Below are 27,241 nucleotides of genomic sequence, written 5' to 3'. Positions count from 1 at the left end.
TTACTTTGTCTTGTAGCAAAGCATTTAATAAAGTACAGTATCAGAAACAGGATTCTATTAGAAAAGTGTATTTTGAATGCAATATATGTGATAATTTGTTACATTTTTCCCAACAATGTTTTTTTTTAAAGGTAAAAAGGTGTAAAGAGCATCTAAAAGATGTTAAGGTTATTTAAAAAGGATTGGTGAGATTAGAACTAGGGAAGTGCAGGATACTTTTATTTCCCACTGCTGGGATAGAGATAATAACAAATGTGTCTAGCAATCGGTTTTATATGCTAAAATGGCAAAAATATCAAGTCTGCATTATACCTTTAAATACTATGTTACTGCATTGCTTGCACTGCTTTTAAAAACTGATCGCTCCATTCTGTACACGCCATGGCCAGGAGGGTGATGCACAAGGTTGTTGTTTTCTGGTTGCTTTTATCATATGATGTTACCAAATGCTGTAACCGGTAGTATGTCCCATAGTATGCTAGCAGTCAGTCCTCAATTCCCAGCAGGGGAAAATCGACATAAATAATACACTGGTATGAAAAACATGGCATTGAATCTGAATTATAACACAGTTTAAAAAACCCTTAAAAATTCACTAGCCTTAGGACTGATCATCTGTCAATTGTCCTTAGGTCTATTTAATTACAGGTAATCCTCAACTTATAACTATTCAGCGCTGAATTATACTATAAAGTGACTTGTGATCATTTTTCACGCTTAACCGTTGCAGCATCCCCCGTGGTCATGTGATCAAAATTCGGCAACTTGACAACTGGCATGTGTTTATGACAATTGCATTCTGGGATCACCATTTGTAACCCGCGGATTATGTATGTAGGCTGTCACTTGAACAACAGATTTATAAATCATCGACACCCATGTTTTTATCCTGTTTCAAAGTTTAAGCGAGTGCATGTCCATTCAGAAGAAGTAATATTCCCTGTTGAGTAAATACGCTTTGGGCTGCATTCTTAATTTCTCTGCTGTACTCTTTCCCATCTCATATAAATGCAAATTCTTTTAATGACTGTTTAAAATGTACTGAGGAATACGAGACTAGTATGTCTGCAGAGTACATTAAGATTCTCTTTTAGAGCTTTTATTATCCAGATGGTGCTAAAAGGATGTTTTCTGAGTTAGAAGCTGCACAAAAAATTAACCAAATACTTCTATCTAAAACATCCATTTATGAAGGAGGCTGGCAATTGTAACTGAATTTCAGCACCGGTCTTGCCTCCTTATTCAACTTTTCTGCCATGATATTGCAACAGAAGACATGGGGCTGTTCCACTAGTCTCAGCCAATGAAAGTCAGTCTTCATGGCTTATATACCCCCTCATATTTGGGGGGATTCTCCCCCATAATACATAGCTTTGTCAGTGTCAACTTCCAGCGGGACAGTGAAGATTTATTTATTCAAAATTTATTTTGCATTTGCTAGTTGTAGTCCGAATTGCTTCTAAACCATTTTATCGCTGCAACTTATCAGGGCAGTTTATGGGGAAAAAGAAAATAAGTAAACATATAGGTGGTCCTCATTGAATGGCCACTCACTCAGTGACCATTTCAACTTGTAACAATGTTGAGCTTATAACCAGTCCTCGAAGTTCTGCCCAATGCATGCGCCAATAATCGTGATTGTGGCAGTATCCCGTGTGACATTATCACAATTTGCGATCTCCTGTCGGCTTCCCACAAACAAAATCAGTGGGGAAGCCAGCAGGATCTCAGACATCGTAGTCATGAGAAGACCTTGCTAGGTGACCATGGTCTTCACTTAATGACGGTAACTGAGAACTACCATAACTGTTGTCACTAAGCAGTGCAGTCACCTGACGTCATGCTTTACAACTGCACTGCTTAGCACCAGAAAATCTATTTCCAATTATTGTTAATGGAGAAATTAAGCAGAATCAGCCCATCTTCTGACTGGAATGCTCACTGCATGTTACTGTTCATAAATTTGTAATCTCAAAAGAAAAATAAATTGATTATTACAAGACAAACAGAAGTCTCCTCATGTCACATTCAGAATGAGAACTTAAATGCAGGATATACTTTTCTCAAGAATTATTCAATGTGCAAGCAACATTTACTATGGAGGGGATGCAATATTCTGTGAACGTAGCCATTCTAATTTTTGAACTGTGATTTATGCCTCGCTGCACTGTATGAAGCCCATCCAATTACGGCTTAATCCACAAACCGTGGTTGATCAAACTAAACCAGCATTGTGGATTGTGACTTATGGCTTAGCATGTTGCTTTAACCCAATAGTGCCTTAGTTAAAATAAAATAAAATGTGTAAACGCATACCTCTTTAAATAGAAAAGGAGCATGGATCTTCAGTGTAAATTCAGGCTAAACCGAAAGTTTACAAAAACTAGACATTTATGAAACCTGGGGTTGCTAAACGATACTGCATTCCCTCAATCCTAGCATATCACTCGTCCTATATAGATAAATGTCTGATCCTAAGCACACCTCTAAAGCTCAAGGACCTTGCTTCACCTCCTTTTTTACCCTTAGAAATGGTTATTCACATATTAAGCTACTCACATCAAGAACTGTTCTTTATACATGCAGAGAAATAACACTTAACCAAGAACGATGGAGGATGTGAAGGACAACCGTTGCTACTGTACCTGACCGTAGCAATACGGTGACAATACAGTTTTTTTCTCCCTGTTAAAGATTTATTTTGAAGGCCGAGGCAGGGTTAAACACACAGCCATGACTCGATGGCACACGGATTGGGAGGGGGGCGTGGGGAGAACAGAGCGGAATGCGCAAACAGCAAGAAAATGAATATATTACAGCATTCCAACAATACTTTCTGGGACACAAAACAGAAGAGGTGCCACAAAAGAGAATTGCAAAGGTGAGATTTCTTCGCAAGAAATGCAAAATTGAGCTAAACTGAGTTAATTCATTTGGGTTGCCCCTAGTAATGCCCTTTATCATATATATATATTTTTTCCCCAGAACAGTATCTTTTAAAAGCCATTTCACGATGAAACAAACTGGCTCTTTTTTCCAAAGCATATTATCTGAATAAATTATTCAGCTGGATAAATTAACGGGGACAATGATGTAAGCAGCTGTTTTACCCTGTTAGCTATAAAGTGGGCAGCTCGTTTACTTTAAAGTGGGGGGGGGCAATCAAAGTTGAGAAGAAACAAATATGCAATTATAGGGTGTGGTGGTTGGTTTTTTGTTTTTTTTAAACCTGGATAAAATTCAGTACAATGGAGACAGAATACTTTCTAATCACCTCTTTTTCCTGGGATGATGTGGGGAGAAACAAACTTGTAGGTCGTAGAACTAGATGTGGGTGGAGAAGCTAGACTAGAATTCCATACAGTCTTCAGGAGGTTTCCTTTTTCTCTACAGGCTGCCGTAGATACGCTTAATTACCTCTGCCTCTTCTTTATCCAGGATGCCCTTGTCCACGTAAACATCGGCTTGTTGGTCTATGAAATCACGCAGTTTAGAAAGATCGTAATCTGAAATAGAAAGGATTACGGGGGAGTGTGAAGCTTCCTTCTCCGAGCTTGTGGGTTGAGTTTCCGAACGTTTCGTTACCAAGCTAGGTAACATCTTCAGTGGAGTTTAGGGGAAAGGATTTATATAGGCAGGTTCTCCTTGAAAGACTATCTATCTATCTATCTATCTATCTATCTATCTATCTATCTATCTATCTATCTATCTATCTATCTATCTATCTATTCTAATTAATCTAATCCTATCTATCTATCTATCTATCTATCTATCTATCTATCTATCTATCTATCTATCTATCTATCTATCTATCCTAATTAATCCTATTATCTATCTATCTATCTATCTATCTATAAATCAGTTTCCCTCTAGAAGGAACTTCCAATATTTTTGGACTCGAAAGCTGCCATTCTCTTTTGAATGGAATATTCTCATCTACGTTCCAAAGGAGAAAGCAAGCTCTGGACAATTACCTGTTATTTAACAATTTACACGTACTCCCCACTTGAACAATCGCAACCAGAATTTCCATCATAAGACATAGTTGTTGGGGGGGGGGGAACGACTGTTTTTATGACAGTCATAAAGTGAGTCATTGCAATAGTTCAGGGAATCACATAGTTGTTAAGGGAACCATGCAGTTGTTAAGTTAATCCATTCTTCCAAATGGACATTTTTTGCCATTCTGCATATTATGAATTGGGTGGATACATTTAATGGTCCTGTGCTCGTTAATAATAAGCAAAGCCCAATACCAATTGCTGATAAATTCTGTAGAAAATGTTAGAGAACCAATATCACTTCCCATCTATGCCCATCTATATTTATTTATTTTATTTTTATTATTCAAACTTCCATACCGCCCTTCTCCTTTCGGACTCAGGGCGGTGAACAGCCAAAATAAAAACATTTATACATAACATTACAATTAAAAATAGATTTAAAATAATTAATAAATTTGGCCCGTAATTTAAAACTTGTCAATTTAAAATCAGTATATCTTCCATACCTATATATATATATCCATCTGTATGCAGTGGTGGGATTCAGCCAATTCGCACCACTTCGGGAGAACCAGTTGTTAACTTTCTGAGCAATTTGGCAAACTGGTTGTTGGAAGAAATCATTAGGGCAGAGAACCGGTTATTAAATTACTTGAATCCCACCACTGTCTGTATGTCTTTCCATATATTCCATCTTCTCAAAGACTACATGATCAAGCTTTTTATTTAGCAGAATTCAAAAATATATTCTCAGGATTAGTCCTGTCCATACCACAGTCCACTTTTCCAATCTTACCATCTTTCTTTCCCTGTGTGTTATGTTTCTTCAGCCACTCTATATTCTTTCGGATGGCTTCCAAATAGGCCTCGGCTTTTCCTTCAAAGGTAACATGAAAAAAAGCTGAATTAAATACCAGGAGTTAAAATATTCTTCAGGGGATAAATCTGGTCTATTGTAGAGAGAATAAAACAACGAAAGGCTCTTATATCTCTGGAGATTCTCAGTCATCCAGGTCATGGCTATCCCAAAACTTCTCATCCAAGAAGCTTTTAGAGTCAAAGGCTACAATTATACTTTGGATGGAATATTGTCATCTACTTTCCAAAGGGTACGCAAGGTCTGAAAAAAATATTGTTATTTAACATTTAATTTACACGTACTCCTCATTTACCAGCCACAGCTGGGCCTGAGAATTTCCAGAGTCAGAACCTCTGGGACCAGGATTGTTGGGGGGCAACGTGCTAACTCTATAAACCACTTAGAAAGGGCTGTAAAGCACTATAAAGCGGCATATAAGTCTAAATGCTATTGCTATCTTACATACACATTCAACTACTTACCTTTGGGTTCTTCGTTGTTTCCTGCATTTTCTTCCTCGGCTTTTGTGGAATCTTTCAAGGCTTCGTATTCTTTTTCCATTTCAGCTGTGCCTGTTTTTGTGCTGTCGGCTTCCTCGGTGCTCTTGTCTGCAGGGATCGCAAGAGGAACAATTTTTACATCGTCTGAACCCATAGCACATTCCCACAGACACTTGGGCCTATAAAGAACTTTGGATGCTGTAAGGGTTATGGCAAAACTAGAGTCAAACCTAAATAGGTTTGCTGTTTTGATTGCTATTTAAATCAATTCAAACAACTGCCAAATTATAATTCAGGGTAAATCCACAGGAAAAACTAACTGGAAAAATGATGCAATGACACGTTAATCACAAAATTATACCTGATAGCTTGTTCTGGGAACTGGATTTTTCAAGTTTCTTTCTTGTCTGCAGGGCGATCATGGCATCTAGATTTTCTGGAAGGCAGAAAAAACATAAAAATACTCATTCTTGAGCTCCTGTGTAGAATCAAGCACTGTTAGATTATTACAGATTACAGATTAACAGAGTTGGAAGGGACCTTGTAGGTCATCTAGTCCAACCCCCACCCAAGAAGGAGACCTTAAACCATTTCTGAAAATAAGAAATATCAATAAGAAAGCTCCAATCCCCCCCCAAAAAATCCCTCTGGCGAAAAAACAAAACTGGCTATGTAGCTAACTTTAAAAGCCGCTACAAAACTACATGCCACCAAATAAAAGACTGAAAGCACCAATTACCACACCAAACAAGAAGAGGACCTCCTGCGCACAAAATCCAACTGCGCCTTCTATAATTTTGTAAACAACAAAGGACCTTGAAGTACTCATATCTAATGATCTAAGCGCCAAAGCCCACTGTAACAACATCGCCAAAAAGGCATTAAGAGCAGTAAACCTAATCTTGCGTAGCTTCTTCTCCGGTAATATCACACTATTAACCAGAGCATACAAAACATTTGCTAGACCAATTCTTGAATACAGCTCATCTGTCTGGAACCCGCACTGCATATTGGACATTAATATAATTGAACGTGTCCAGAAATATTTCACAAGAAGAGTTCTCCATTCCTCTGCTCGCAACAAAATCCCTTATGCCACCAGACTTGAAATTCTGGGCTTAGAAAACTTAGAACTACGCTGCCTTTGGTATGACCTAAGCGTAGCTCATAAAATTATCTGCTACAACGTCTTATCTGTCAATGACTACTTCAGCTTCAACCACAACAACACAAGAACACACAATAGATGCAAACTTAAAGTGAACCGCTCCAAACTAGATTGCAGAAAATACGACTTCAGCAACAGAGTGGTCAATGCCTGGAATGCACTACCTGACTCTTGCCGGCCACCTGGTCTTCGAGTCTCTTCCCTCATCTAAGTCGTTTCAGGAACCAGGAAGGGACAATTAACTCTCCAATAACTGGCCCCCTAACATTGATGGGGACCGACAAGAGTTAAACCTTCTCTACTCTGGATTAATTCTAGGAGTTAATTAACTGACTCAATAACGCCTAACCCTGTTAAATATACTGTGCAGATAGAAATAAAAAATCTATATATAGACTGCAAATAGCTCTGCTGTGGCCATCAAGGATAATTAGTTTAGGAAGGAAGTCTATATTCATTGTCCCATTGTCCCAGGCATGCCGGTGTAGACTTCTTCATTTGATTGCCATGGTACAGGTACTCCTTAACTTACAACAGTTCATTTAGTGACCATTCAAAGTTACGACGACACTGGAAAAAAATGACTTTACGGCCATTTTTCACACTTATGACCTTTGTAGCATCCCTATGATCACGTGGGAATGTGGGGAAGCCAGATTCACTTAATAACCTTGTTACTGACTTATCGACTGCAGTGATTCACTTAACAGCTGATGCAAGAAAGGTCATACAATGGGGCAAAACTCACTTAACAAATGTCTCACTTAACGACAGGTATTTTGGGCTCAGTTGTGGTCGTAAGTCGAGGACGACCTGCACAGCATTGTTAAGTTCTTCATCCATCAAAACTAGGATGTGTTTAAAACGTACAAGCACCAAGCATCAGCTGGGACTCGGGAGGCAGAGAATAGATAGGGGTGGGGGCCAGTCAGAATTTTTACTACGGGTTCTCCGAACTACTCAAAATTTCCGCTACCGGTTCTCCAGAACTGGTCAGAACCTGCTGAAACCCACCTCTGGTAGGTATCCCGTAGCTGCAGTTTGGATATGTTGCATGCCCAGAATTGGCTTTCAATTACTCTAATTACTCTAAGTCATTAAATGTCACTCCCCAGGGCAGTAGCTAAGCAACCGGTTGTCCTAGTGGGGTTTTTATAAGATCAGATGTCACCGCTAGGCTGGTTGCTTTGGTAATTTCAAAAAAAAAAAAAAAAAAAACTGAATAAGAAACTGAACTCATGGACCTTTCACCCACCAAGCCTATTTTTTTTTTAATACCGTTAATTAAAATGCTGCCACCGCTGGTAATATCTTCCCCAAGTCATCTTATTGTTTGTTTGTTTGTTTGTTTATTATTTAAATAATAATTTATTTATTATGTTTTTAATTTGTCCCGGGCCAAATTATTTAATGTGGTTTTATACTGTTTTTTAAATTTTATAATCTATGTGTTTTTATTCTTTGGCTGTTCACCGCCCTGAGTCCTTCGGGAGTAGGGCGGTATATAAATCTAATAATTTATAAATTTATTTATTTATTATAAATAATCTCAAAATTTCCTCTACCAGTTCTCCAGAACTGGTCAGAACCTGCTGAAACCCACCTCTGCTGTAATTTAGAAACAAAACTGGAGTTTCTGTGGAATTCAGTCATCCGCACAGGGGAAAAAAAACACCTAATATCCCCACCCCACCCTACCCTAAAGAGCTACCTATCCAAGGATGAATTATTGTAATTATGATGAAGGTAAGAAGTCTTACCTTCATCATAATTAGTCAATGCTTAACGCATTGTAAGCCGCTCTGAGTCTCCGGAGAAGGGCGGCATATAAATAAATTTTTTTTTAAAAAAGTCTATTCTCTTGACTCATCCCTCATCTACCTAATTTGGCAACTCAGGAATATTTACAGAATTATTTGTTACTAGTGTTTGTATGGCCACGTGGCTTCTTACAGCACACAGCAACATACACAACTCCCCAAGGGGATTATAAACAACTGAACCATCACAAGCGATAAACATTATACGACACTGAAAGGATAGATAACAACATCTAATACCCTCCCCACAAAACCTCTTTCCCAGAGCCAATTTTTTTTTAATTTCTTTACAGAAACTAATTAGAGGGGAGGCAATTCTTATGCATGAGAACAAGTTGTTCCAGAAGAAGGGGCGAATTAAAGTATGGTAGAGTCCAGACATCAAAGCATGCATCGATGAATTATTAAAATAATAGATCATCATTTTCTAAAACACCACTGGGAACAGCAAACAAGCACATTTTGATTCCGTTCACTCAAACCAACAGCTGATCCCAGAATGTTTTAGTACAACTACATTTATTTCTTATAAAAATAAAATGTAAATCCTGCCGTCCATAACTCATCTCTTGCTGAAGTCTATGTCGCTGCCTACTCCTAGAGTAGTAGACCAGAAACAATGATGCCATAAACTCTAATCTAGTTCTATTCTTCTCTGGATCACTTTGAGATAAGGCTATTCCTTAACTTGACAAATAGGATGTCAGACCTGGAAGTCATCTTTTACGTTTGTCTTCTTCTATGGGAAAATGGGAGGGGGGATTGTATAGAGTGTAGATGATATGTAGTCAAAATAACATTCCTTTCTCAGAAAGTCAAGGACGCAGTGCCCTGGCACCTGGAGTTGGATGACTGGGAGGTGTCTTCAGTTCGGACGGTGGATGATTGGACCATGTGATGGACATGAAAGTGCTGGCCAGGAACTTGAACTTTCACTTGGGTGGGGAAAACCTGGAAGCTTTCAGATTCGGGTTTTCCCAGATGTGCCAATATGACATTTCTAATAAAAAATAACTTTGAGGAAATCCAAGCCTCAGAGCTTTCTTTCTTTGCAAATGATTCATTCAGAATTAATCCTCACACAATGGGGTGAGCTACCGTTCCTTGCCCCAACTCCTGGCCACCTACCAGTTCAAAAGCATGCAAATGAAAGTAGACAAATAGGTACCACTTCGGTGGGAGGGTAACAGCATTCCATGTGCTTTTAGCGTACAACCATACTGGCCATGAAAATTGTCTTTGGACAATCCTGGCTCCCTCGGCCAAGAAACGGAGATGAGCAATGTGCCCTAGAGTTGGACTCAACGGGCAGGGAAACCTTTATCTTTAATTCAGAACTCTGTAATACTGGCAACCAACTCCATGGACCAAACGAGAGAGATTGGGTGTCAGAAGGGAATGGAGGGACAGGGACGGCAAAAATAGAATGGGGGACTGACTCCCTTCTTTTGGCGTTGCCTCCTCCTTGCCTTTATTTCAACCTTGCCCGCCGGCAACTGGCATATGGCTCTCCACATTACCCTCAAGGGTACGTAGGAGGCGAGATTTGCTCACCTTGGTAAAGAAGAGCAAAACATGGGGGAAGATGAGATGCCGAGTAGCATCTGTTCGTGTCCCTCCTCATCAAAACGTGTCCAAACTCACTGGCAGGAAGGCCCAAGAATGTGATGGCTGAGTCACAAGTGATGGAGGAAGGTGTGAATGTGGAGATTAAGGCTGACAGTGCGACGGCGAATGGCATTCCACCCATGGACTCACAGTGGAAGATAGTTAACTCCAAGCATTCTTACTGTTTTAATTGCTTACTAATAAGCAGCAATTATTACAGCCAGAAATAATATACCCACTGTGCAAAGCTGGAAGGAAGCAACTCTGCAAGAAAGAAGTTTTGGACCCAGATGAGGGAATTTCATAATTTCCAGGAACAATTTTCCTACCCTGTAATGTGAGGATCAGAAAGAATCATCGGGAATATGAATGGAAATATTCCTATCCTTTTTTTACCAGACGTTTCCACCTTTCTCTGCATGCTGGTATCTGCCCCACATACACATCCTGCACGCACGCACGCAATTCACAAACATGGTTGCAGAAATCTTTGAAACAATTCAGGCCCTTTCTTTTTCCCTCCTGCAGCTAAAATAATTGAAGCATATGTCACGGGCTGAAATCTCAAGAGGAGATTTGCCCTCGCAACATATTTCTGAGAAAGTAGTACAAAGTGTACGGAATTCTTTTGTTTCTCCACGTCTTTCTTTGCATTCGGCTGCTGAGAAAATCAAAAATGAGTACACTTGCGGAACAGTGGGTTTTTTATGATATATTTTCTTCATCTGCAGCAAAATACATGAATGCCTTTATTTGGATCTACATCCAGCGAGCATTAAAAAAAAAAGATTACATCTGGATGGAGGGCAGCTGCCTTAAAATATCCTTGCTTGCTTTGAGTCTAGGGCTTCCAGCTTAAATCATGGACAAAAACACAATAATTCTTTTAGTAATCAGGTTATTTTTTTTTCTTTCTCCGTTCCTTGCATGACTACCTGATAGATTGAGGAGGATGTATATCCCTCACTCTGCCCCACCAAATGCATCAAGCGAGAGAGCTCTTCCAAAGACAAAAAGAATGAGGAAAGAATTGTAGCCTATGCATATGAATGCTTTCAGTGGAAAAAGCACGGTATAAAAAATAAACCATGATTCCAAATGAAAAACGAAACAAAAACAAAGTGAAATTGAGAATCAGCTGATTCTGACAAATGCCATTTTATCTATGACCTCCTGTGCCCAGGGAGAGGGGGGGGGGCTTGAATGCAAAGTCCTTCACTGCTCATCCAGAGACTGAATAACATCAATTACCGAGTGACAGGCCAGTCTTCCCTCTCTCCCTTTCCCACTTCACCAATCTAGCACAAGATGCAAAAAAAAAAAAAAAGTGACATCATGCCAGGAGGTTTGCAAATCCTTCTCCAGCTTTGCATAGACACCGTTTTTAAATTTCCTGCCTTTGCAACCATCATGCAAGAAACTAAAACAGAAACAACCCCCCCCCCCCCCACGACTTAGCTAGTAAAAGATTTATTGTTTCGCATCCATAATTTAAGCTGGAAACTCCAGCATTCAAAGCAAACAGGGATATTTTAAGGCAGCTGCTTCTAAATCTAGTCCTGATTTCAAAACTGCTTACTGGATGCGGTTGCAAACGAAGACATCCATGAGTTTGGTTCAGTGGTGAAATCCAATTTTTTTTACTACCGGTTCTGTGGGCGTGGTTTGGTGGGCATGGTGTGGCTTGGTGGCCATGGCAGGGGAAGGATACTGTATAATCTCCATTCCCACCCCACTCTTGGGGGAAAGATACTGCAACATCCCCATTCCCTCCCCACACTTGGGGGAAGGATACTGCAAAATCCCCATTCCCTCCCCACTCCTGGGGGAAGGATACTGCAAAATCCCCATTCCTGCCCCACTCTGGGGGCCAGCCAGAGGTGGTATTTGCCGGTTCTCCGAACTGCTCAAAATTTCCATTACCGGTTCTCCAGAACCTGTCAGAACCTGCTGGATTTCACCCCTGGTTTGGTTGCGGATGGGAGAGGTTTGGGCTGGTTGTGGTTGAATGGTTGGTTCCCCCTCCGCCCCCCAAACATTACAGAATCCTGAAGCTGATTGGTAACTTGCATGCCGATAGTTTGGCCTCCAAGACAGGTGGACAATGCTCTCAACCAGCATCGCCTTTTCCCCATTTAATGGCTATATTAAGCTCATCATTTCATCGTTTCTTAAGGCTCCAGAAGACCAGGGTTTTGAAGGTCAAAAAAACACAGAGCTTGTTTCTCAGCGGAGATGCTAAATATAGTGCAACAGAGAAACACTATGAGAAGAGTGCTTTCTGCTCCAGTTGGCGGCTTTTATGACAAAAGATAATGTTGCCTGTGGAGCAATTTCCGACTAGTAGGGTGGAAGTGGACCGCAAACAGTAATTGTCATTTCCTGGGGCTTCTTCACACTCTGGTGGCCCAGCATGGGGTTGAGTTCCCTTTTGCTGGCTGTGTCTCATTTCTCGGGGATGTTAAATGTCAAAAAAAAAATGTAGAAGGTTTTTTCATTTAGAGGAGGAATCTCGGTGATTGACATCTGGAGAGGTTCTCAGTTATCCAGGTCATGGTTGTCCCGAAGGTGCTTTTTTCAGGAGGCAACTGGACTTTTTTGTTTTTTTTTCTTTTGAAGTCATTTCGCTTCTCATCCAAGAAGCTTCTTCCGCTCTGACAGCTGTCAGTCAATGGTATTTGTGATGCCTTTTTGAATGTTCAGTTGACTGAGTTTCATGTTTAATGAATAAAGTAAATAATCTATTTTAAGAAGATACTTGGTTGATACCTAGGATGCTGGCAGCAACCCGTATCAACCATTAGCACCAGCAAATGATATTTGTGACACATTTTTAAATGATCACTTGACTGAGTTTCATGTTTAATGAATAAAAGAGACAATAAAAATAATAATAGCAACCCGTATCAACCATTAGCACCAGTCAATGGTACTTGTGATGCATTTTTGAATGTTCAGTTGACTTGAGTTTCATGTTTAATGAATAAAGTAAATAATGGGAAGATAAAGTGGAAAAAGTTATAGAAAATGAGAAGGTGAAGATCTTGTGGGACTTTCGAATACAGACGGACCGTCATTTGGAACATAACACGCCAGATATCACAGTTATCAAAAACCGGAATGTACAATTTATTGACATCACGGTACCAGGAGATGCCAGAGTCAAAGAAAAAGAACTGGAAAAAATCATGAAATGTCGCGACCTGGCCATCGAAATTACACGGCTATGGATGAAACATGTATCAGTGATACCCATTGTCATCGGGGCACTTGGTACTATATCCAAGAATTTTATAAGATACATCAACAAACTGCAGCTTCCTGCAATAACACCAGCGGAATTGCAAAAAACTGCGCTACTTGGAACATCGTACATCTTAAGAAGGTGCTTGGTTGATACCTAGGATGCTGGCAGCAACCCGTATCAACCATTAGCACCAGTCAATGGTATTTATGATGCATTTTTGAATGTTCAGTTGACTGAGATTCATGTTTCATGAATAAAGTAAATAAACACATCAACAAATTGCAGCTTCCTGCAATAACACCAGCGGAACTGCAAAAAACTGCAGTACTCGGAACATCATATATTTTAAGAAGATGCTTGGTTGATAGCTAGGACGCTGGCAGCAACCCGTATCAACCAGTAGTGGGATTCAAACATATGCAGAAAATTCTGCGTGTGCGCAGAGACATCCGGGCGGGTGGGTGGAGCTTCCCACCGCTGCCGCTACCAGTTTGCCCGATCTGGGGCGAACCTGTAGCAACCCACCACTGGTATCAACCATTAGCACCAGCCAATCGTATTTGTGACACATTTTCAAATGATCAGTTGATTAAGTTTCATGTTTAAGGAATAAAAGAGATAATAATCAGAGTGTACTGGCTGTAACTGAAAGATTTATCAAAACGCAATGATTTGATCTCTGAAATCTTCAAATGAAAGGAATAGGTTTCATAAGAAAGAAAGTCTTATGAAACCTATTCCTTTCATTTGAAGACTTCAGAGATCAAATGGTTGCGTTTTGATACATCTTTCAGTTACAGCCAGTATACTCTGATAGAAACAAGACCCGAGATTAAAAAAAAATCTCAGCTGGTGCAATTCATGAGAGGAAAAAGGGTTATAAAAATGATTCATATGCTCTTACCTAGATACGAAACACCTTCCTCTGGGGTGATGGTGCCGTATTTAACCATCATCTTGACAAAATCTATTAGCGTTTTCATGATTGTGATCAGAGTTTCCTTTTCTTTCACTTCTTTCTCTGCGTGAAGAGTAAACAGATTCATGGTCTCTTGGAAGTGAGGGTACTGTGATCGTTTAACTTTAAAAAAAAACCCCACTCTTCTCTATTGATCAGAATGTTTTTTTTCTCTCTCTCAGCCAGTTTGATTTTCAGGAGAGGGTCAGTAGTGGGATTCAGCCGGTTCGGGTCAGTTTGGGAGAACTGGTAGTAAAATTGCTGGCTGGCCCCGCCTCTTCCTGCCCCGCCTCTTCCAGGAGTCCCCATGTGCCCCAATTTGACTCCCAGATAAGTTCAGGGAGGCCTCCTAGGCCCAAAATAGGGTGTGGGGGGGTGCGCCGTTCCCCGCGGCCAGTTTTTGCTCCCAGAGGGGTGCAGGCGGCTGAGTGCTGCCTGTCACACCCCCTGGCCACGCCCACCAGGCCACGCCCACAGAACCGGTAATAAAAAAATTAAATCCCCACCACTGGAGAGGGGGCTTATTTACAAGGTAGACTGAATCTGAATTAATGGGTACTGCTGAAAAATGCTGAATGACTTAATCTGCCTAAGTAGATCGTGCATTTTTGCTATTCTGGACCAATGCAGATCGTGACAGCTGAGGATTACTGATCCTATACAGAAATGAGAATGCGATAGCTCAGCTTTTGTTTCATTTCTATTCGTTTGGACCCTGCCTTTCTTCTCCAACAAGCACTCCAAATTAATGGGGGTTTATAGGGCTTTTATTTATTGCTTCTCTCCCAGACTGTTGCCGTTTAACGATCTGAGCAATAAGTGAAAAAAAATCAGGTAGTGGATTCATATTTCACATTAAGCCATCATCATGTTGTTTGCTCCGGCTTGGTTTAATGAGCTGTGTGAACATGATTAGCCGCTGCGTTTTGTAAATCTAGGCCTGTGCTTTGTGATCCTAAATTATGGCAGCTGGCCATAAATCACAGTTAAGCAAACGGGATGCCTGAACCAGTAGAGGATTCCACTTAGCTTCACTACCGGTTCGGAATTGGGAGCTTGCGCATGCACAGAGCATCCGTGATGACATCCGGGCGGGTGGGCGGAGCCTCTCGCCACCCCCACTACCGGTTTGCCTGAACCAGGGTGTACTAGTAGAAACCCACCACTGGCCTGAACACAGCTCTGCAAGTAACTTGGTCACCCTGGTCATCACTTCTTTACCCTCCTACCATCGGGAAGGAGATATCGAAGTATAGCCAGCTGCACAAATAGGCTGTTTTTATCCGTGGGTTGTAAGACTCCTGAGTGAGAAATAACATCATAACTACATAGTACGATCAGGGGTGGGTTCTAAATTTTTTTACTACCGGTTCTGTGGGCGTGTCTTAATTTGTGGGCGTGGCTTGGGGTGTAATGTGAATGAGTGGGCATGGCCAACTTTTTTTTTTTAAAACTTTTAAAAGCATTATTTCTACAACCTTAAGAAGTTGCAGAAAAAAAATGCTTTTAGAAGCTTCTGACGATCAGGCAAATCTGCTGGGATCGCCAGAAGCTTTTAAAGGGATTTTTTTTTTCCTACAACCTCTTTGGCTGAAGAGGTTGCAGAAAAAAATGTTTTCAGAAGCCTCTGAAGATCCCAGCTGAGCCGTGCGATCATCAGAGGATTTTTAAAAAAATTTTAAAAGCATTTTTTCAGCCGAAGAGGTTGTAAAAAAAATGCTTTTAAAAATAATTTTAAAAAAAGCCTCTGATGAGATGGTCAGGATAAGTGAGCGGCGACTGGGCCGGGGACCGGTTCGGGGGCGTGGCCAGCCAATGTTATTACCGGTTCTCCGAACTACTAAATTTTTTTTACTACCGGTTGTTGTGAACCGGTGTGAACCAGGAGCAACTTACCACTGAGTACAATGGACTTGCAGGGCTGACGCAATGTGTAACATATTCACACTGGTGCAATAGGATTGGGTGTTTTGTTAATATGATTTATTGGGTTAGGGATTTTCTATCTTACTGTGAGTTGTATTGTGTTGGGGGGGGATCACTGAGGGAGCCCCACCAATCTCATTTGTACATATGTTGTGCACTGACAATAAAGATTTGAATTGAATTGTGTCAATTTGTAAGAATTTGAACAACTGAAACACAAATTAGCCTGAAAGGATGCAGATGCATTCCTCAGTATTAGAGTAATTACAGTTTGTTTAAACTTCACAATATAACTTCACAAATGTTTGTTTATTATTCCATTGTATTGTTTTTAAATGTGTAAGCTGCCCAGAGCTGCTATGGTGAGATGGGCAGCTTATAACTCCAAAATAAAAATAAATAAAACATGGGATAACTCTTGATATTTGAAATGATCGATCCATAGGAAACTCACCCGAGTTAAGGCTTTTTAATAGTTCATAGAAATTAGGGAAATATTGGAGATCCTGAAAACGATCCTCTGGGGGCAGATCATTTCTTCTTTCTAAGATGTTGGTGGGTGCCCAGGTATTATCCAAGGTGTCATCTCGATCAGTATTTTTTAACACCTTCATAAAAAAAAAAAAAAAATAGAACGACATATCTTTGGATTTCACAACCAAAATATTTGATACCAACTAAATGCACAGCAGGAAACGCCTGACCAGGGAATTAGTCCACTTCTGTTCGCCAAAGGCATTAAATGAATTAATACAAAATAGGGCTGAAAGAAAGTGACTGGCCTAAGGTCACCCAATTGGCTTTGTGTCTAACGTGGGACTAGAACTCACAACCTCCCGATTTCTAGCCTGGTGCCTTAGCCACACCAAACTGGCTCTCAAGAGCCATGATAGCTAGATGTATAAATCTGTTCTCACCTAGGCTTCCTGAGTCAGTAAAACACACGAGTAGTCCCAAAAACCTGTTTTATTTTAACAGGTGTGAATTCTGTTCATTCACAGATGAGTCCCAAATAGTTATAAAGAGTCCTTCGGGATAAGGCTGATAATCACCCACTATCTCCCTTGACATGCTGCCAAAGACCTAATTGGCAAACCCACATGGAGTCCAGAATCAAACAGAGCTTCAGACTTTAAACTGAACAGAATTAACAATGTTGCTTCCTGCAAAGGCCCACGTGCCTTTGCTCCTCTTTAAGTCTTATGGGAGGGGCCAATCAAGCCCTACTCCCGAGTTGTCCATTTTGTTTTAACTGTTCTTGCCTTTTGGCAGCTCTGCGCATGTGTGCACTGGGAACCGGCTCCTCCTTTTCCTCTGCCTCGCTGAGGTCTGACTCTGGAGGCCGATGCAGAGCCCTCGTCCGAGCCTTCCCCAGACTCCAGGACTGGCCCATGTTCCTCCCCAGCCTCCTCACTGTCTGACTCTGCTACCAGCTCCAAAGGCTGCTGGCGGACCACAACAAAATCTAATTTTTAAGTACCAAATACTGGAAGTGATCTATAGAGATTCCATTATTTTTATCCGCTGCAAATGAATATTCAAAAGCATTTTGCAGCCATCCTATGGAATAGAATTGGCTGGGATCATCCTATACATGAAACTACAGTATAATATCATCGTCGTCTTTTAACGACTCCATAATCCCTTGTGGGATGGAGTCTGGGCAAATGAATGGAGCTAAGTGTTTACTGGCCGGATGCCCTTCCTATTGCCAATGCTGAGTTTTATTCAGCAGATATATCTGCCTCTAGCTAGGATCGAACTATAGTATAATATGGGCTGTTCAATCCATATTGGATCCTACCCAGAGAAAACTATTTTAGGATATTCAATGGTAAGTTTCTCAGTGATGGAAACGTTCTTCAACCTAGATGCTGCAGTGTATTTCCTAAAAGAATGATTGACAAGTGGGCATGGCCATTGAACTGTCCCATAAAAATGGGTTGTAATGAAGAAGTATTACCGGTTTTATTTTCTGCTTCTCTTTGGTCTGACTGTTACTCTTGGTTGCGAGACCCTCAAGACCCTCAGAGGCCTTTTCCCGATCTTTGGCTTCATTAGCAATCAGCTGCTGCAATGCTTCAGCCACTTCATCCTCTAGGGTGTAGGCCTGGCTTTCGGTGATCTGGGGGGAAAAGAAGAAACAATGACTTTTTGATTCTCTCAGTGAGCTCTGCATGCCACAGGTACGTGCTTTTGAGACAGATAGGCAAAAAGAAATCACATTTGAATCCATATGAATTTCATTGAATTCATTGATGCACATTGAATCCATTGAATTCCAAGAACCGAGGTGGCGCAGTGGTTAGAGTGCAGCACTGCAGGCTACTTCTGCTGACTGCTAGCTGCAGTTCGGCAGTTCAAATCTCGCCGGTTCAAGGTTGACTCAGCCTTCCATCCTTTCGAGGTGGGTAAAATGAGTACCCAGATTGCTGGGGGCCAAGATGCTGACTCTGTAAACCGCTTAGAGAGGGCTATAAAAGCACTATGAAGTGGTATATAAGTCTTAAGTGCTATTGCTAAGTGGGAAGGAAGGAAGGAAGGAAGAAGGAAGGGCCATGGTGGTGGAATGGTTACAATGCAGGATTGCAGGCTAACTCTGTCGACTGCCAGCAGTTCGATCCTGAATGGCTCAAGGTCAACTCAGCCTTCTATCCTTCCAAGGTGGGTATAATGAGGACCTGGATTGTTGGGGGCCAAGATGCTGACTCAGTTTAGAGAGGGCTGTAACAAAGCACTATGAAGCGGTATATAAGTCTAAGTGCTACTGCTAAGTGCTATTGCTATTGTAGTCTCTGATTTATTTTTATTCTGCTGCGCTATTTTGCAGAAGTCTAGAAGCTAGACCAGAAATCTGAAAAGAGAAAGGAAGGGATGGAAGAAGAATCCTTTTTAACTGCATGGTTATCTCTGTATAAGTGATCTTCAGCTCAATGAAATTTTTATTAAAAAAACAACAACCACAATGCAGAATTAAACAAAAAGCAAATTAAGATTCACAGATTCATTGTAATTGATTAAAACTCCCCTTCCCTTACACCTTGGCCTTCTTTCTCCATTCTTGGGCAATTCAATGCTTTGGCTACGCGAGAAAGAACTTTATAGAAAGTACTTCTCACATCCTTGTTATTTTTCCCCTACCTTTTGAGCTTCTCTGTCAATCAAAATGCCTTTCAAGTAATTGGCAACTTGCAGTTTAGAGTCTATTGCTCCTAACAATCTGGATCTTCATTTTACCGACCTCGGAAGGATGGAAGGCTGAGTCAACCTTGAGCCGGTCAGAATCAAACTGCTGGCAGTTGCCAGAGTTAGTCTGCAATGCTGCATTCTAACCACTGCTCCACCACGGCTCATAAGTTAAATACCCCATTATTTGTTTAAAAATAAATTCATTCGCTCCAAAATTTTCTTCAATGTCGTCTCTCAACCCCAAACAAGAGGTAGGGAAGAAAAATCAAGTAGGTTGTATAATTAAACAGGTGCCCAAAACACGTACCAGACCCAGATTTAGAAGCTTGGAAACAATTTTGTCAAAGACGCCTCTGTCATTTTCTTCGTAAATTCTCATGGCAATTTTCTGGACGATATCCTCAGCTGTTAATGGGGTCCCATCGAGCTGATGAAGTCCATCGGGGTCATCTGAAAGAATAAAAGGGGGGATAAAATGATGCTTTGGGGACAGATGTAGGTCAGTGGTAGAATAGAAAGCCTCAGGTTCAAGCCTTGGTATCTCCTGGAGAAGGAGACCTGGGGGAAAAAAATTCTCTCTTAAGGACATCTCGTATGTGTCGTTCTGCCTAATTTATGGGATATAATTTTCTCCAATGTTATGGTCCACATTTCATTTTGCCTGAATGGCATTCTGGGGACCACCCTCCTCCCAAATGATGCCATGATAAAACATATATCTTTTCTTTCCTTTTACGTTAAATTGAAATGAAATAAAGTTAAACCATGATTGCACTTAATAATAGACATGGTTACATTTAATTAGGTTTTCGTTCTGTTCCATTAAACTTTATAATTTATGAACTAAGCCAGGAAGACTCTGGGGCCACATTCGAGGCCTGAAAAACTACACTGTGCCCAAACAGTACAAATGGGCCTGTCTCTAGTTGCAATAAAGATTAGATTCAAATTTGTCTAATCATTATTGGAAACAATTATTTGTCTGAAATGGTATAAGGCCGTGATGGTGAACCTATGGGTGGCCCGCCTAGCCATATCGGTGGGCATGCGAGCTCAGCTCCGGCTCGCATCCACGTGCCAGCCAACTAATTTTTGGGCCTTCTGGGCCCACTGGAAGTAGAGAAACAGGCTGTTTCCTGCCTCTGGAGGGCCTTGGGGGGTTGTGGGGAAGGCCCGTTTTTCTCTCTCTCTCCAGGCTCCAGAGCCTTTCAAGGAGCTTGGGGAGGCCAAAAACAGCCTTCCCCACCCCCCCGGAGCCTTTCCGGAGGCTGGAAACGGCCCATTTGCCAACTTCCGGTCCAGAAGAGGGCCTCCAGGGGGGTGGGGAAGGCCGTTTTCGGCTCCTAGAAAGGCTCTGGAGCCTGGGGAGAGAGAAAAACGGGCCTACTGGGCCCACTGTGCCATCGTGTGCCAGGAGCGGCGGGGGAGTGGTGGGGGGCACACGTGCATGCGCAGGGGTGGGGCGCATAGAATTAAGGGTGTGGGCACACATGCACGCAACCCCCCCACCCCCCCGCTCCTGGTACGCAATGGCAAAAAGGTTAGCCATCACTGGTATAGGGTTTCCTCCTGCCTGAGCAGGGGGTTGGACTAGAAGACCTCCAAGGTCCCTTCCAACTCTGTGATTCTGAAAAGACAAATGTTAGGCCAGTTACAGTATATTGAACTTCTGCATCAGATCAAATTTTCTGCTATTCTGCTCCCGCTGGACATACAATGTTAAGTGTGTTGCATGGCTTTGTAGATTATCCCCCCGTTTGTGTATGTATGCAGTTACCCACTTTACTTATTTTGAGTGGGCAGTCTCTATAAGGGAAGCTCGGTTAACGCTGTGCTTCCTAGTTAAGTAATATAAGTAGTTTCGACGGCCCGTTCTGCGTGTACCAGGGGTCACCGCCTCTTCCCGTCCTCCTGTTTTAAAAGTTCAAGACTAGTGCTAATTATGAACATCATGGAAAATTCACATCGTGCATGCAGAAAGAAATTGGTTTACATAATGCTGATAAATTAACAGGTTTCTATTTTTGCATTCCACGGTTTCTCTAATACTGGGATTACACACTGCATTTGGATGGCATCCATGAGAACAGACTGAGATTCGTTAAGAGACAGAAATGTTCTTCCTGTACCGAATTGTGCTTTACAGTAGAATCAGATGTACCAGCAGCACCAGAGATCTTGCCAATCTGATGCTATCCAGAAGCCTTATCATTAGAATTCAAGAAATTGAGAACTTGAAGGCACCTGCTTACTTCAAACGAGTCTTCTCCAATTAGGTAAAAGGCCTTGTTTATTTTGGGTGTTCATCATCTCCGTTCGGAATTCTAAAATTTTGAACTTTTGGTATTTCTGCCAAGTTTGAAACTCAAATATTTTGGCCACCTAATGAGAAGGAAGGACTCCCTGGAGAAGAGCCTAATGCTGGGAAAGATTGAGGGCAAAAGAAGAAGGGGACGACAGAGATCGAGGTGGCTGGATGGAGTCACTGAAGCAGTCGGCGTGAGCTTAAATGGACTCCAGAGGAAGGTAGAGGACAGGAAGGCCTGGAGGAACGTTGTCCATGGGGTTGTGATGGGTTGGACACAACTTTGCAACTAACAACAACAACGCTTCTGTAAGCTTACTTCTCTGCATGCGCCAATAACTATAACAGAGCAACTTCATAACCTGTGGACTTCAACTCCCAGAAGTGGCATTGACTCAGGAATTCTGGGAGTTGGAAATCCACAGGTCATAAATTTGCCATAGTCGTTCACCCCCGATCTACGGTCTCCTTCATAAATGGTGCCACTTTAGCTACCCAAAAACCAGCATTTGAGAAACTCATTTATGAACCTGTGACTTTAGTTGCCTGTCAGACAAGCGTTACGCTATCGGTTAGCTTTGGACTTGAACTGTTTATATTCCTTAGCCACTGAAATATGAAATCATGGTTATGTGTGCCCTAAGGCAGTATTCCCCAATTTTTCCAGCTTTGTGGACCGGCGAGGTGGGGGAGAAGGAATGGTTCCACGCGAGCGGCGGGCGAGCATGTGCATCTCCAGCATAGAATGCACTTAACTGTGGCTTGTTAAACAAATCTGCACAAGTGGTGGGCACGAAACACTCGACACTCACACAAATGGAGATGCACGCATGCCCTCGCCTGCTGCTGGCACATGTACCTACGAGACCGTCTTTTGCCACAAATAGCCTCCCACCGACCAGTTCGTTCTCACAGGGAGGGACTACTCAGGGTACCGTCAGTCAAATTATGTCGATTGGCGACTCCCAGGGGGAGGGCCTTCTCTGTGGGGGCTCCAACCCTTTGGAATGAACTGCCCCCGGAGATACGAAATATCCCTGATCTCCGTGCTTTCCGCCGTGCCCTCAAGACCCTGATGTTCCAACAGGCGGGGCTAAACATACAAACATGCGAATGATTTTTTAAATGTTATCTAATTCCGGGTTTTGTTTAATTGACCAAACTAAGTAATAATTTTGATTGGCAATTTTGTGATGTTTGTGTGTCTATATTTTTCTTGACTGTAAACCGCCTTGAGTCCTACGGGAGAAAGGCGGTATAGAAATATAATAAATGAATAAATGAATAAATAAATAAATAAATAAATAAATAAATAAATAAATAAATAAATAAATAAATAAATGTGTGCGTGTTCGCCACTTCTGCAGCCCAGTTCTGAAGGGCCGCGGCCCCAGGGATTGGGAACTCGTGCCCTAAGGTACTGTGTTTTGTGTTACAAGCCAGGGTTAAGTGCATTCTGCGCTATTGCGTAATGGTTTGAATCTCACTCTCTCCTCTTTTTTCCTAAGTATCGGTTCCTTTACCCACGTCAGCAGTACTTGGCACACGGCCAACTTGGCACTCTTGTTGCTTTTCCGCTAAGATTGATGACTCTACCGTGATGTCGTGCCTTCAGAGAAGCTGTTCGGCTCATCTGCGTACGTAAGACGAATTCAAAGCATAATCGTGGCCGGTGAAGGCTAGTGCAGTACCTTGGTATTTATAATCCACATCACTTTTAGTGGAGTCATACTCCTCCACCAGCCTGCGTCTCTTGGTGGAATCTGCATCGTCAAGAGCAAGCTGTTGGTGATACAGGGGACTCCTGTCCGATTCCATTTCCTTTTCCTTTCTGTCTTTTTCCACAACAGATCTCAGCAGGTTCAAGTCATCCACAAATGAATAATTCCTGAATTCTGGCTTATTGTCTGGAAGATCTGGAATACAGACGGGTGAGAAACTATCTCATCCTCTGAGCAAGCAGCGGTCTGGGTGAATCAGGAATTTTTTTAAAAAGCGTAAGGAATAGTTTAGTTTTAGTTTTTTAGTTTTTATTGAATTTCTATACCGCCCTACTCCCGAAGGACTCAGGGCGGTGCACAGCCATGAAATAAAACACATAGATATACAAAATTTAAAATCGAATAAAATGAATTAACTAAATTTGGCTGAATTAAAACCCATAATAGTGAGTGAGTCAGGAATAAGAAAAGACGGCTTACCTGTCCGGAGTGATTTCTTCATTTTGTTTGTCTCTGCTTCAGCAATCTGTTGGTGGGGCCAGACAAGACTGAGTGAGTCTTGGCTTCTTGGGGTTCCTTGAGCCATTTGCCCAAGATAAACCAAGATAAACTGGGCTAGATGGAAGCGTCTTGGGAATAGTAGCGAAGGGGACCAGCCTCATCAACTGGCCTACTGTTCACTACAGGCAATCCTCAACTTACAACATTCCTTCAGCACTGAAAAATGTGGCTTGTGACCGTTTCTCACACTTACGACCATTGCAGCATCTCCACCGCCACCTAATCAAAATTTATACACGTGGCATGTCCTTATGACGGTTGCCACGTCCCGGGGTCGTCTATTCCCTTTTGCGACCTTCTGACAAGCAAAGTCAATGGGGAAGCCAGATTCACTTAACAACCACGTTACTCACTTAACAACTGCAGTGATTCACTTAACCACTGGGGCACGAAAGGTCGTAAAATGGGGTCAAAACTCACTTAACAGCTGTCTCGCTTAGCAGCAGAAATGTTGGGCTCCATTGTGGTCGTAAGTCGAGGACTACCTGTATATTCTAGTTAATGCATAGCAGTGGTAGGTTTCAAATTTTTTTACTACCGGTTCTGTGGGTGTGGCTTGGTGGGTGTAGCATGGCTTGGTGGGCGTGGCATGGTGGGCATGGCAGGAGAAGGATACTGTAAAATCTCCATTCCCACCCCGCTCCAGGGGAAGGATACTACAAAATCACCATTTCCTCCCAATCAGCTGGGACTCGGGAGGCAGAGAATAGATGGGGGTGGGGCCAGTCAGAATTTTTACTACTGGTTCTCCGAACTACTCAAAATTTCCGCTACCGGTTCTCCAGAACTGGTCAGAACCTGCTGAAACTCCCCTCTGGTGCATAGCATGGCAACTACTTTTGTAGATGCACATGTACTTGGCCCTTTCTGAAAGTGATTGCGTTGTTCTTAAAATTTCAAATGTATGCCCAGCTCAAAACACAGAATATTTGTGATTAATATTTATTAATACCAACTCATTTGGGTTTCTTTTTTTCCAGCTACTCCTACAGAAGCCCTGAATGGATTTTTTGGCGAGGTAGCAAGGAATTCTAGGATATCCCCAACATATCTGAGTGTGAAAATAACAATCTAATCAATTGACTGCGATGTTGATCCAGTATTGGACTTTAGCGCAATGAGAGTATTGTGCAGAGAGAGATTGGATCAATGCTTATACAGTTCCCTTGGATCAAAGGTACACAGCAAAAGTCTGGAGCCACATGCTGTGTCACGAATTCTGAAGGCATTTCTAAGCTGTCGCTAATTAATTTACAATTAACGTGAGGGAAGAGAAAAATAGGAACCTCTTGGAGGTTAATGGGGCCTCCCACATGTGGGGGGAGCAGGGGGGGGGCAGAACCGATTTGGTGACGTCATATCGTCACCGCTACTGGCTCGGGAGAACCAGGCCGAACCGGGAGGAACCCACCACTGATGTGCATGTACCTCCTGCCAGTTTTTGGGTCTCTGCCATGCATGTGCGGGGGAGTGGAGCACATGCAGGAGACTCATGTGTATGCGGGGGGGGGTGTCCACATGCGGGGGTTGCGTACGCATGCCCGGGGGTGGGGGAGCACAGGGGGGGTCATGCACACATGCCCAGGGGGTAGGGGGAGCGCAGGGAGATCATGCATGCATGTGCAGGGGCGGGATACCCACGGGGGGGTTGCATGCACATGCACAGGAGGTGGGGCGTGCGGTGGGGTCGCACGCACATTGCATTATGGGTACACGCATGCATGGTTTTGCCACGTGGCAACAAAAAGGTTAGCCATCACTGACCTATAAGGTCCCTTCCAACTCTGTTAATGTTATTGGTTAAAGGTTAATGTGGTCATTATAGAAAACCCTCATTGGGTTGGAATCCTCAAAACTTTGTACGACTGTGCCTCCAAAATCCCCCCACCCCACTCCGATGTTTTGGCTAATCGTGAAAACATCTGAGGATTCCAGAACATTTTGAAGACTGACAGTTGTTCTCCTGTGCGTGGACATCTACGTCATCAGTTGCATGAATCTGATTTTTTTTGCCAGTGATGAATTAGTCACTTGTCAGCTAAAAGCTCATTCCGTTGCAAGGATGCAGTTGCACATGAGCTCCTGTATAAACTATTGTATACATCGGCTTCGGCAGGATTGAGGTCTAGTAAATATTTAGTTGGAAAGTTTGTGTGGCACAGGATTTTTAGTTTTGTTTGGTTTTTGATTGGTGCTACGAAATCAATTTCTTTAGATCACGGGGATTCTCCTAGCAATTAGAGCAGCAATTAGTTTCTGCTGATTTTTACAGTACTGAAATATATTTGTGTAAAAACTTGCTTTACCTACCTGTTCTTCCAATGGTCTCTCTACAGTTAGTTCTCTGTTGTATACTGTTTTATCTGGAATAGAGACATACATATTTAGACAGCTGTGGTACAATCAGGTTTTCTCTCTTGCACATAAGCTAGGTATATAATAATAAATCATATTATTGAAATTCATCCGAACCTCTTTCCCTAATACTCCACTTGTTTAAAAATGCTGAAACAAGTCCCAGAAGAACCTTATCAGCGGGGAAAAACAAATTGATTTGATTTATTTTTGTTCTTAATTAATGAAATTAGCCCTGGATATTCCTTCACAAGAGGGCATCGCTCTTATTTGTCATCATACATCATCTAATGCACACAATTATATATATATAAAAAAATCTCATAAGGACTGGACTAAAATAGCAGTAACGTAATCAGCTTGGAATAATCAAGAGATTAAAAGATTGTATGACATTAAGAGAAACCTGTACAGGGAGTTTCCTTGCAAATCAAACAGGCCCCGTATGAAAAAGAAATCTAGAACAAAAGGAATTCAAACTTTTTCCTCCAATTTTTCTGAAATTCCTCCTTTTTTTTCCTGGTCTTATTTAACTTGGCACACACTTTAATCTAGGGGCTGTGTTCCAAATCTGTATATGTAGATTTTGGAACCAAATTGAACCGACGTGGTATAATTTCTATTCTTTAAAAATTGTTCAGCGTCTCACCACCTCTCTTTTAAGTCATTTCCTTCACATTGCAAGGCAATGAAGGGTACGAATTACACTACAACTACTGAAAGACGAGGAAGTTTAAAATGAGACCAACCCCAACGTAAGGTTGAATCTGCTTACCTTCTCTTGCACCTTCGGGCTTTGGGAAGCCAAACATTTGGCCTACGATCAAGGACAACATGGTTAACAGGCTGAGGAGCATCTTTCTGCCCATGGTTTAGGAGAAAACCCTGCTGTGGGGCTTTCCAGGGGAAAAGCAGGATCTTGTGCAGATCAAAGGAGTGCCCAGCAAGGATGCTTCGCCTTTTTTTTCTTTGTGTGATGACGTCGGTCTCTGGGCGGATTCAGCCAGCAGCTCGAAGTAC

The 27,241-nt window shown here is 42.0% G+C and overlaps 1 protein-coding gene across 2 annotated transcripts; it reads right to left on the bottom strand.

The window, feature by feature from the left end:
• Nucleotides 1-27,241, bottom strand: SCG3 (secretogranin III). Of its 2 annotated transcripts, XM_034432674.3 has the most exons (12): nt 26,997-27,241; nt 26,177-26,229; nt 23,786-23,831; nt 23,276-23,500; nt 19,587-19,729; nt 18,054-18,215; nt 16,545-16,698; nt 14,111-14,227; nt 5,725-5,799; nt 5,346-5,471; nt 4,801-4,881; nt 1-3,506 (listed from the first exon to the last, which is right to left on the bottom strand). In XM_034432674.3, exons 1-12 carry the CDS (start codon nt 27,088-27,090, stop codon nt 3,388-3,390), a joined length of 1,395 nt encoding a protein of 464 aa, XP_034288565.2. In that variant the 5' UTR covers nt 27,091-27,241; the 3' UTR covers nt 1-3,387. The 2 variants fall into 2 exon arrangements, with proteins under 2 accessions (XP_034288565.2, XP_034288566.2); XM_034432675.3 differs by lacking the exon at nt 23,276-23,500.

This window comes from Pantherophis guttatus, chromosome 13 (assembly GCF_059756535.1).
Source record: "Pantherophis guttatus breed Tessera chromosome 13, ASM5975653v1, whole genome shotgun sequence".
NCBI lineage: Eukaryota > Metazoa > Chordata > Lepidosauria > Squamata > Colubridae > Pantherophis > Pantherophis guttatus.
This window is presented reverse-complemented; position numbering and strand designations above follow the sequence as displayed.